Source organism: Globicephala melas, chromosome 10 (genome assembly GCF_963455315.2).
Source record: "Globicephala melas chromosome 10, mGloMel1.2, whole genome shotgun sequence".
NCBI lineage: Eukaryota > Metazoa > Chordata > Mammalia > Artiodactyla > Delphinidae > Globicephala > Globicephala melas.
Genome location: NC_083323.1, coordinates 7138123 through 7150167, shown reverse-complemented (window position 1 = coordinate 7150167; position 12045 = coordinate 7138123). Strand labels below are relative to the sequence as shown.

Sequence of the window (12045 nt, the reverse complement as noted above, 5' to 3'; positions counted from 1 at the left end):
CTGGTCTGGGAAGATCCCACATGCTGTGAAGTAACTAAGCCTGTGCGCCACAACTAGTGAGCCTGTGTGTCACAACTACTGAAGCCCGCATGCCTAGAGCCCGTGCTCCACAACAAGAGAAGCCACCGCAATGAGAAGCCCATGCACCGCAGCAAAGACCCAACACAGCCAAAAATAAATAAATTTATAAAAATAATAGTCCATTACATATTAATATAATTCTTTTTATTTTGGCAAAATATAGGTATTGATAACACACAATTTACTATTTTAGTGAACAGTTCTGTGGCATAAATGATTTAAAAAATAACTATTTTCAAAGCAAAAAAGAGTGTAAGGAATGTCTTTGTTTTACATTTTTGCAAATCTTTTTAATGTCTGGCTTAATAGAGGACAGCTGGGTTCTCATATATTTCTGCATTTTATCTGTTGTGACATGCCTCCTTTGAAAAATACTGTACACTTGTAAGAGAATAAGTGGAAAAGGCAAATAGCATCTTAGTATTATACAGAAATAATTTTGATCTTGTGGATCCCCTGAAAGTGTTCTGGGCACCCTCAGGGATCCAAAGACAGCTCTGAGAACTGCTGGGCTAGCTGGTAACATCTGCAGTATCACTGAGGCTAGAGTTCTGAGGCTGCCATTGTTGGACAGTGAGACATAGAGATGAATAAGACAATGAGGTAGGGAAGAAAATAAGAGATTGCATTCCTGGGAATCTAGAAGGTGGACATATTTGTGGTCAAGTGCTGTGTGGGTTAAGGAGTGAAATTAGGAAAGGTTCTTTAGAGGAGGAAGCATTTGAATTACGCTTGAGAAGATGGGTGAGATTTGGGCTAGAGGAAATGGGGGAGCTTTTTCCAGGAGGCAAGGATTAGCAAGGATGAGTTTGGGAGGTAATCAGAATGTATTTGAAGGGCAGTTGAGGGAGATGAGATTGGAGAGCCAGGGTTGAGATCAGTTCCTTTAGGAGTTTGAATGCAAGCTAAGGAGCTTGGATTTAATCTGTCAGGTGAAGGGATGTCATGGAAAATTTTTGAGTAACTCATTTAGATCACTAGCTTAATGCATTATGTGGGAGGAATTGGTGAAGGAGAACAGGAGATTTACACAGTTTAGAGGCAATAAGAGATGCAACTTCTCCACCTTTTATTGAACACACTTTTCTTAGCTTCAGTTTTCACCAGTCGAGGGGGTGATGTAGTCAGTTGTACCCATGTTCCAGTTCTGTCCTCGGTGCACACCCCTTTTTTGACCTAAGTTTTGCTGTTGTCTTGAGTACTTTGCACAGCTGCTACACAGTTCCCTGTATAGGGAGGTGAATTGAGTGTGAAGATTTATATCTACATTGAAAGAAAGAATGAATTTTTCTCTACCTACCTCAGTGAGGCTCATGAATGGTCCCCAGTATCACTCTCACAGACTGTGGAAAGAGCCCTGACCTTGGACAACACCTGGTTGGATACTTAGATTTGAGTCCTTGGGAAGGTGCCTGAGCCTCAGTTTTCTCATCTCCAAAATGGCGATAATAATATCTGTTTTTGCTTGCTTTACCAACTCATTAGGCTTAAATGAGCTAGTTGACAAATGAGTGATTTGTGAACAGTAAAGTGCTATGTAAATATACTTTATTAGGAACCTTCACTCTTGTATAATCCTTTGTTTGAACACATGGATTCCTGTGTGTAAATGATGCCCTTTTTCATACTCCATAGTTTAGATGATTCTACCAGTATTATCTTGTAATTATATTTGGAAATTACACTTGTTTGGGTTCAGAATGGCTGAGACTTGGTTGCTATTGAATATTTTTCTTCATCTGCTCTAAGTTGGTGCGCAAGAAGCACGTGCTGTCCGGCTTCCGAGATGCTCTCATGAGGCATGCCTCCCTGGTCATGCAGCTGGTGGCTCAGGATCAGAGAGTCTGTATCCACTTCATAAGCATGCTTTTCGGTGAGATTGAAAGGAAAACTTGGCATGAATTTTGCATGTATACCTTGTACATTTGCTTTTGGGGTCTTGGAGAAATGGTCTTGAAACCATAGTTTAGACTTTTTGCGATGTAACAGTTTAACTTACTAGTAAGTTGTTTTGTCATAATAATGAAGAAATTGTCCCCTTTCTAAGATACACGATGCATTTTATGGTAACTGGCTTTACCACAGCTCAGAGGTTAGTAAAAGTGTGTAGATGAATGTAGGAAATGTGTGATCTTTCAAAAAGTCCAGTCTCTGTGGTCTTTGAACAGGATTAGAAGTCAGATCTGGAGTCTGCTGATCTGAGTGTGACCCTGATTGAGTTACTTCTTCTCTTCTGTACCTTAGTTTCTTCATGTGTAAAATGAGATGGATTAAAAGGTCCCTTCTTTTTTTTTTTTTTTCCCCGGTACATGGGCCTCTCACTGTTGTGGCCTCTCCCGTTGCGGAGCACAGGCTCCGGACGCGCAAGCTCAGTGGCCATGGCTCACGGGCCCAGCCGCTCCGCGGGCATGTGGGATCTTCCCGGACTGGGGCACGAACCCGTGTCCCCTGCATCGGCAGGCGGACTCTCAACCACTGCGCCAGCAGGGAAGCCCAAAAGGTCCCTTCTTTTAATACAATTATAATGTCCTATGGAATGAGCCCTTTTAGGGAGGAAGGGAGCTAACTCGAATTGGGTGCTTTTCTCTGCTGGAGGCTTTTCAGGCTTTTAACTGCCAGGGCAGTCTTTTAAGGGAGAGAGGATGATCTCCAAGGCTCAGGGAGGTCTTAGCTAACAGCTGGCAGAACTGGAATTTTACTCCAGGTCTGTTAGAGACTCCAGAATACACAGTTTTTGTGCTGTGCCATACTGACTATTTTTATCCTTTTAAAGCCAGAGTGGGTTACTGAAAATCTGGGATTTGGTGCTGAGGATAGATTTTAGCTGGGACATTGCTTAAAGCTGCTGTTAGTCTTAGAATTCAGTGTGCCTTTCTGGATTTGTTTATCTTTTATCTGTTAACCATCCCCCTCTTACCTCCTTCTGCTCCAAGGACTGTTATGCAATGTGGAGGATGGGAGTATAACAGACCTCTGTATTGAAGGTAAGATTAAACTGTGTGTACCTAGCATTTGAAGCCGAGGATATTAGCCTGAATTGCAGCTTTGATTATTTGAGACCTTGATGAAATGTTCCATTTTAGAGACAGATAAAGAAAATTCAATTATCAATCATTAATTCTGCATTTCTTTCTTGGACACCTACTCTGTGCCACGTACTGTATCAGACACTAGGATTGTATCTGACATGGTCCCTATCCTGTAAGAGTTTACAATCTGGAAGAGAGATTGTCTGGTAAATAACAAGGGCTGATGAGTGCTGTTACAGAGACATGTACAAAACTCTGTTTTTACTACATTCATATTGGTTGGTTGGAAGTTGTCTGCACATAGGTGGTGGTTAAAGCTGTGGAAGTGCCTGGGTTTACCTATAAAGGACTCAAGAAGAAGGAAGACAAGAGCATTGGGATGAGAGGATTCTTTTCTTTTTTTTCCTTTTTTTAATAAACTTATCCATTTCATTTTATGTTGTTTTTGGCTGCGTTGGGTCTTCCCCACAGCGCGCAGCCTTCTCATCGTGGTGGCCTCTCCCGTTGTGGAGCATGGACTCCAGGCACGCGGGATCAGCAGTTGTGGCACGTGGGCTCTAGAGCGCAGGCTCAGTAGCCGTGGCTTACAGGCTTAGTTGCTCTACAGCATGCGGGCTCTTCCTGGACCAGGGTTCAAACCCATGTCCCCTGCGTTGGCAGGCGGACTCCCAACCACTGCGCCACTAGGGAAGTCCCCTGGGATGAGAGGATTCTTGCCGAAAGAGCAAGAACTGTATCAGTTAGGTTATAGTCACGAAACATAAACCACACAAGTTATTTGAACAGAAAAAAACTTTAAAGAATTATTGACTAGGTAACTGAAGGCAAAAGTGAACCAAGTTTCACTGAGGTAGCAATTTTTGAAAACAGCTTCCACCCCTAGGGATAGGGAAACAAAGGGAGAGGTTGGAATTATTAAGACTTACAAGTTTGGAGGAAGGACCCCATACATGAAACACAGACCTCTGAGGAGAGGATGCTGCTTGGCTGCTGCTGGGTCCATGACTATCCAGACATGCAGTTAGCAGCTGTAACTGCTAGCAGCTGTGACAGATAAGTCAATATGATCCGTATGTACTTTTGCCCATCTCTCAGTCTAGAGAATGTGGACAAACAGATGTACCCCTCGAAGGTCCGACGACTGGCAGGGGTAGGGAGATTTCCCTTCACCATTTTCCTCAAGACCACTCTTGAGTGGGGCTATAATCCTAAAGCCATCTGCTCCTGGTTGGTACCAGCATAGCTTGCAGAACCCTCATCAGATCCCAGGAACTTCACTGAGGTGGTGGATACTAGATGGAGATTGCAAAGCTAGAGGGAGAAGGACTTGCTCCTTCCTTACTGTTTCCTGTTTGCTTCCTGTCTTCCTGTTTCTGTGAGTGTTGTCCTAGAATGCTTCTTTACCCTGGAGGTGGCAGAGCCTTCCCTCAGCAGCAGCCAGATCTAGTCTGCAGCTTTCCCCAGACTTGTAGAGCCAGCCTCTTCTTTACTCCTCCTCAAAGACACCAGCAGAAGTATCACAAACAATTGTATAGAAGGGCGGGTTTGGGGTTGAGTGATAATATTATCGCCAATTATTGGCACAGGAACTAACTCCTAATTCTGTTTTTTTCATATATGAAGTAGCAAATTCTGAGGAAGGAAAAAGATAGAAATAACATAGTAGTTTTCAACCTTGGCTTCACAATAGACTTACCTGGGAAACTAAAAAAGTATCCAGATGCTTAGACCCTTTATCTAGAGATTCAGATTTAATTGGTCTGGGGTGGGACTTGGGTGTTAGTTTTTTTTTTCTTTTTTTAAGCTTCCTAGGTGATTCTAATGTACAGCCTAGTTGTCAACCATTGATTAAAAACAGTGAAGAATGGGGGAGATAGAAAAGACTAATGCCGATTACCACAAGCAAATGACTTTGATTAGAAGGACTATGAAAAGTGAACTGTGGGCCATGGGTTGTCTTCTGATTAGTAATGTTATTGTGTCTTCTCAGTCCTTATCCAGCTTACAACTCAGCTGAAGTTGGAGCAGACCATTCATTGCCTGCTGTATGAGTGTCACAAAGAGGTCAGTAAAGTAGCTGTTGGTTCTTGAGTACCCCTCAGAATCCTCAGATGTCAGAGCTGGGTCAACCCTTCTTTGGATAGATGGGGAGATTGAAATCCAGAGAGGAAAAGGGACTTGCCTGAGGTCACTGAGTCAGTGACAGAGCCAGAGCTAGGGCCTGGGTCTTCTGCTCCAGTACTCTTTGTAGCTTCTTTCCTTCCCTTTTCAGTCTCCCAAATGCTGCCTCCATGTGCTGAAGTCCATTTTCTGGCGTAATCATCCATGGCCATTCTCTATATCCTCCTAAATATAATACAGATTTCCTTGATGAATTTATTAAGGAAATATGTTCACTATGTCTTGGCTTAGTATTTTTGTTTGGTTTATTTTATAGTGAAGGCATTTGCTTTTATCAGCATCTAAGGTAAACACTGAGAAGGTATATTTAACCAGCTTTCTTCAATGTAGTCATAGATACCAGTTAAACAAGCAGCTTCTGCATTGTGTTTAAGATTTAGGAATAATATCAGAGTCACTTTTTTTTTTTTTTTGCAAAAGGAAGACAAATGCTCATTTAACACCATCAAGAGCAACATTTAATTAGAAATAATGTTAAATAGTCATGTCATTATAATTATTCTGCATGTGGTTAACATATGATTGAATTTATAATTATATATATCAACATTTATCACTATGATTATGCCACTTAACATTTTGAGCACTTTCTGTATGCTAGGCACTATGTTGGTGCTTTACATGCACTATCTCATTTAGTCCTCCCAACAACCCTATGAAGTTGGTCCTAGTATTAATTCCCACCAGAAGAGTTAAGAATCTTACTTAAGGTACTACAGCTAGTCAGTAGAAAAGGTGAAATATTTACTATTGACTCTGCCTGTAAAGCATCAAGCGTAGTACCTGACAAATAGAGTGTTCAGTAATAATATAACAATAATGATGATGATAACCAATTTTTTTTTGCAATGAACTAGAATTCCATCTTTATGATGTTCCCAAATTTCACCTCCCAGTTTCTGGCTCCATAGGAGGCAAAATATGCTAATTTTAATTTAGTTTAACAAACATGTACTGAGCTAGGTACTGAGGACACTGAGAGGAATCTGACTCAGTCCCTTTCCTTCGGGACTTCCCAGTCCAATAAGGGATATAGACACTTAGCTAAAGAGGCTGATTACTGACTATGGTGAGAGACACATGCAGTACAGGGTTTGGTGTGGATAGGGCAAGGTGAATTTTGGTGGGAGATCTTTCCTGATCCTAATTTATAGAGCAGAGTATGTTCGCTCTCTGTAGCTGTGTAACATGCCCTCCATGCGAGGCAGCCTGGCCACCCTGACCCTTCTCGGCAAGTTGGTGGATGCGATCCCTGCTCTGGCAGACAAGCTTGTGATGGAGCACAGTGAGTGACCTCTGGGGAAGAGCTACCACTACCCTTTCACCTGTTTTGATCACACTTCCATCTGGGTGGTCCATTCACTGTGTACATCTGGGAAGTCATTACTTTCCTTCTCTAGGCTTTAGTTTCCCCATCTGCAAAATCTGCTCTATGTTGGCCAATTGGAAAAAAAGTGTTTCTCAACTCTGGTCTTGGGCTCCTTCAATTCATTTTGTTAACACAAAAGAATTAAGTACCTACTATGAGCCTTCCTTTCAGGTGAGAGGAAGAATTAATTCTGGAATATAGAAGCACTTTTTTTCTATCAGTAAAAGCAGCTAAATATCTCACAGAGTATTTATCCAAGGGTAAATCACTTAACTTCTCTAAGCCTTGGTTTTCCCTTTTGATTAAGTTCCCAGAAATCATGTATTGTGGGGCATTGTAGGGGATTACCATCACTATTCCATTCAGGCCAATAGTTTGGAGTGTCATCTAGCAGTTGACATTGTGAGGTTCCCCTGGCCCCTTGGTTGTTTTCTGGATAGGTGACCTGATGGAACATCTGTTGAGAGGTTTAGTATACCCCAGTGAGGGGGTGCAAGCTTCTGTCTGCTACCTTTATGGGAAGCTGTATTCCTCACCAGTTGCAGCCGAGATGCTTTTGGGCCATTTCCGGGAGAAACTGTGTCCTCTCTTCCTTTCCACCATGGATGGTGCCCAGACAAAGGAGCTAAAGATCAACTGCTTGGGTAAGACATGGGACTGGAGAGAAAAGAGAAAGCTTTTGAGGTTTTGCTTGAGGATTTGAGATATTGGCTCACTAGTGGTGGGGAGGTTTGCTGCTTTGCAACGGATAGAAGCTGTGGGTTTGGGAGATAAGAGGCACAGACTGCGAAAGATGCCTAATGTTGGGTGTGGTATCCTAAGAACGTCATCTTTGGAAGGAGAAGAGGAAGAAGAGTGGGACAGCAATTTTTTTGCCTCTGGTCTTTACTGCATGCCCTGGTGCATCCTGTACTTGCTGCCAAATTAATCTTCACACTGCATAGCTTGCATCCTGTCAGTCTTCTATTTGGAAAATCATCTATGGCTCCCTCTGGGCTCCAGAGTGAAGTCGAAGTTTCTCTGCTTGTTATTTGAAGCTCAGTGTACCCTTTCAGCCTCTCCTGTTACTTCCTTACATAAATACACGAGATCTACCAAATGCTTTTGAGCAGGGAGCTTTTGTATTTTGGATAGAGCAAATGGGCACTGTGATTGGTGACTGGATGAGGACCTGTTTCAGAGCAGGAGCTACAGGGAAAAGCATAGTCTGTGGGTAACAACAATTTCTTTTCACAGTTTGGGCCAAGAGCTCTGTTATGACTAGTTCAGCCACACATAGAGAGTGTTCATTCTGAGCCAGGCCCTGTTCTGGGCTCTGGGGTCATAAAGATGGTCAAACCCAGGCTCTCGTCTGTGGGAGTTCATAGCCCAATGTGGAGGACAGATGTGGACAGAGTCCCTTGTGGTACATGCTTTTGTGGAGATTGCAAAGAAAAAGGTGGGATTCTATTCAGCATAGTACTTGAAGTCCTAGCCAGAACAATTAGGCAAGAAAAAGAAATAAGAGACAGAAGTAAAGGAAGGAAGAAGTAAAATTGACTCTGTTTTCAGATGACATTACCTTATATATAGAAACCCCTAAAAACTACACTAAAAACTGTTAAAACTAATAAATGAATTCAGTAAAATTGTAGGATACAAAATCACTTGTGTTTCTATATACTAGCAACAAACAATATGAAAAAGAAACTAAGAAAACAGTCCCATTTACAACAGCATTAAAAAGAATAAAATACTTAGGAATATCTATGGAGACATGAAGAAGTTTCTAGGGGATGTCGGAGGAGCTGCCTTGGGTGTATTCTGGTGCCTTTGCTCCTCTTGCCTCACTTCCCAACCCCTTTGTTTTCTAGGTTTGCTGAGGCAGCTGCTGAAATATGACCTCTTTGTGTCCATGATCATGAACAAATCTGCGCTGGTGGAAAGTACTGAGAGTGTTGAGGGGCCACCAGGAGAGACCTCACTGCCTTTGGTGCTCAAAAAGGTAGTTGTCTTGTGGTTCGTGGTCTCTGGGTTCAATAACAAGGGAACCTGAATGCTTCCTGGGCCTTTTTCCTTATCTACCACTCCTATCCAGGATTTCCTAAGTATTTTCTTACTGGCCAAAACAATATGCTATTAGAAGGCTCAAAGTTGGTTTTCTTTCAGTCATGAAAGGATAAGTTAAAACCTGTGCCCTAGGTTTTAATTGGGAGCTGGCTGGTTATAGAGGCACCCTCTGCCTAGCACATACCAAAATTCTAGATTCCCAGAAAGAAAGTAGGGGTGGGTTCAGCATAAACTGCATTGCTTGTGCAAATAGTTTAGTCACAGTGAGCCACTTTTACCAGTTCTTGGAGGGTTGAGAACCCTCCTGAAATTCAACTTCCCAAACCCAGTGAGTGGCCAACCTTGCAGGCAGGACTTTCTAAGGATAACAGACTCAGGCCTGCAATGTTAACTCTTTTCTGCACATTCTTTGAAGCAAGGCTCATAGCAGAACCTTCCCTTATGTCCCAGGCTTGTTGAAACATCAAAACCAGATGAGGGCTGTGAAAGTACTTCTGCCAATGAAGGCCTGAGCCCTTCTTGGGGATGATGTTAGTGTTCTTTGAGTGCCATTGTGTTCTTTTGTTCTGTTTCTCTCCTGCTGCTGTTGACAGAGACTCCTTTCCATAATCTATAACTGCTCTCCTTGAGCACCATCCTTATGCCTGGCACCAGTAGTGTGTGAGGGATTCAGAGACAAATCAGGCTCCTGCCCTGAGGCATTCAGGCTGCTTCCCTCTGGTCCTGTCAGTGGTGTGACTGTGACACATTTTGCTGCCTGTTTCTCCAGCTTCTCCTTTCCAGAGATGAGACTCTGCAGGTGGCCAGTGCCCACTGTATAACTGCAGTACTGGTCCACTCGCCAGCGAAGCACGCCCCAGCCTTCATCCATGCTGACATCCCAGGTAGGAGGCCCCTTCTAACTTTCTCCTCTGAGGATCCCAGAGTTGTGCCTGGAGACCCTTGAGTAGCAGCAGCAGCAGTCTTGTTGGGAGTTCTTTGATATGCATACTGGAGGGATGGTTGGTGGCATGTTCATTGTATATGACAGACTCTAGGAAATAGACCTCATGAAGTCTGAATCCTCTTGCTACAGATTTCTAATATGACCTTGAGCAGTTTGTCACTGAACTTTGTCATTAATTTGACCATCTAGGAATAAACACCTAGCGTGGGGTGGTGGAAAGACCCGTGGACCAGGGAGGCAAAAGGAACTAATGTGTCTTGAAGGTTTGTTATGAGCCAGGAAATATGCCCTGAGGTGCATCGCAAATGTTGCCACATGTAGGTCCTCATCTTTGCTATTTTATGAATAAGGAAATTGAACTAGAGAAGGGAAATAACTTGTTTAAATCAGCAAGACTCGGCATTGGCAGAGAAGGGATACAAAATCAAGGCTGTCTGGCTCTAAAGTCTCTTTTCTCTGTATCATGCTGCTGCCCATCCTGAGAATTAGGGGACCTGAATTCCAGTCCCGCCTCTACCACCAACTGTTTCTCTCTAGGTCTCAGTTTCCCCATCTATTAAAAAGATAAGGTTACACCATAAGTCCGAGGGCATTTTCCAGGTTTATCTGTGAATGAATGATCATGTCTCATCAAGAGGGTGTGTGAACAGATGAAGTGGCAGGTGTGAGATGCTGAATAAATCCAAGGCCATAGCATTAGTTAAGGGATCATGATTACACTGTTGTCATTGACTGTTTTCCTCCTGTCTCCCTGGCCAGAGTTCCTCTTTGAGCATCTTTCCTCTTCCAGTGAAGTGCTTGTCTGGTCCAGCTACAACTGCTTGATACTTCTGGCAGAAGAGCCACTCTTCTTTTCCAAGTGCCACACGGTGTACGGTTGGTATTGTGGGTCCTGTACTAGCTCTGGCTCAGGTGGACAGCACTTTGAAGTTAGGTGGCAACAGCAGTGACGTGGGGCCAGCCTACACCTTGGAGAGGGGTGCTGGTCTGGTCATATCCATCAGCCCAAACTCATTACCAGATTCCGCGTGCAAGCAGTGATATCCAAACAGTTCTGTTCTTCATTGATTGGCAGTATATATGTTTAGCAAGAGAAGGGCCACTAAATGAATTCCTGTTGCACCTTAAGAGCAACTTTACTCAGTCTTGGATTCAGTCTTTTCCTGCACCCCAGATATCTAGCCATCTAGTTAGTCCCCAAGTTTTGCTGATTTATCCTTTCAAAGTTTTTTGAAACTGTCCCTTCTTCTTCTTTCCTGGTGATACCTTTCTTGTCTGGGACTTTTTATATCACATCTAGATTTTTAGACTGGGCACATTTAGTTACTCATTTTATTCTGTGTTCTTATTCTATGCCAGGCACCAGGCTGGAACCTAGAGATTTAGAGATACATAAAATGTGGTCCCTGTCCTCTGGAAGGGGAGGGAGATATAAGCAAGCTTATTAAGACTGTGCAAGAGGGGAGGTACAAGACATGTAGGAGCTCAGGGGAGGCCCACAGCTCTGCCTGAGTGGACCAGGGAATGCTTCCTGGAGGAATGGATGTCCTACCTTATTCTTTGAGGAGAAATAGGAGTGTGTGTAGTAGAGAAGGTAAAGCTCAGCTGGTAGGTATTGACTAAATACCTCGAATGCCAGGGTCGTGCTTTGGGTTGTGCTGGGTTTGGGGAGACAGAGGTGAATCAGATAAGGGCCTTCCCTCAAAGATCTCACAGTCCTGTCCCATCAGCTCAACTTGTCAGGACTGCTCCATGAGGGCTGCTAGCAAATATTTGCTATCCAGAGCCTCTCATCTCTCCTGGGAAGGCAGTAAAGAAGCCAACAAGCCCTGATCCCTGGCCTCTGCCATGTCATTTTGCGGTAGGGATCGAGTCAGTGGTGAGGAGCCTACAGGGAATCCTGAGGATGAACAACACCGAGCTGCACAAGCAGGGCCTGCTGCTCTTTACTCAGATCCTGACTCGGTGAGCAAAGTAGTGACGCGTCAGGCCTGTAGGGGCCAGACTGGAGAAGGAAAGAAGTGAGGTATTTATTCCTGGTGGGGTCAGTGATAGGAGTTCACACACTCATTTCTCATTTACAATTTCTCAGGCAGCCAGAGGAGATCAAGCTGTTCCCAAGCTCAGCCCTGTGCAGAGATGCTGGCCGTGCCCTCCAAGAGGCAGTGAACAGCCCTGTGCTGGAGGTGGCTGCTGAGGCAGTGAAGGCCATTTCTGCCTTTCTGAGGTGAGAGACCCAGACAGGCTGAACTTTCCACCCCTGCGTGTACCCGAGGGCCTGTCAAGGCCAGAGCAGCTTCCAGGGGATGCTTGTCCTTTAGGTCAGGGAAATTTCATTGAATTATTTCTTCCGCTGCTCTGTTTACTCTGTTCTGTCTTCCTGGAACTGC

At 43.8% G+C, this 12045-nt stretch overlaps 1 protein-coding gene across 4 annotated transcripts in view; it reads left to right on the top strand.

Annotated features, from left to right (window-relative positions):
- Positions 1-12045, top strand: part of MEI1 (meiotic double-stranded break formation protein 1) — a 65142-nt gene that overhangs the window by 1467 nt on the left and 51630 nt on the right. For 2 of the 4 annotated variants that reach the window (XM_030855787.2, XM_060307077.1), the window contains exons 2-11: positions 1831-1954; positions 3015-3065; positions 5101-5174; positions 6471-6576; positions 7101-7304; positions 8514-8644; positions 9479-9593; positions 10415-10531; positions 11521-11620; positions 11748-11882. In XM_030855787.2, coding sequence (XP_030711647.1) covers positions 1831-1954; positions 3015-3065; positions 5101-5174; positions 6471-6576; positions 7101-7304; positions 8514-8644; positions 9479-9593; positions 10415-10531; positions 11521-11620; positions 11748-11882 — 1157 coding nt within the window. The remainder of the gene's footprint in view (positions 1-1830; positions 1955-3014; positions 3066-5100; positions 5175-6470; positions 6577-7100; positions 7305-8513; positions 8645-9478; positions 9594-10414; positions 10532-11520; positions 11621-11747; positions 11883-12045) is intronic. The other 2 variants (XM_060307075.1, XM_060307076.1) reach the window with 2 other exon arrangements.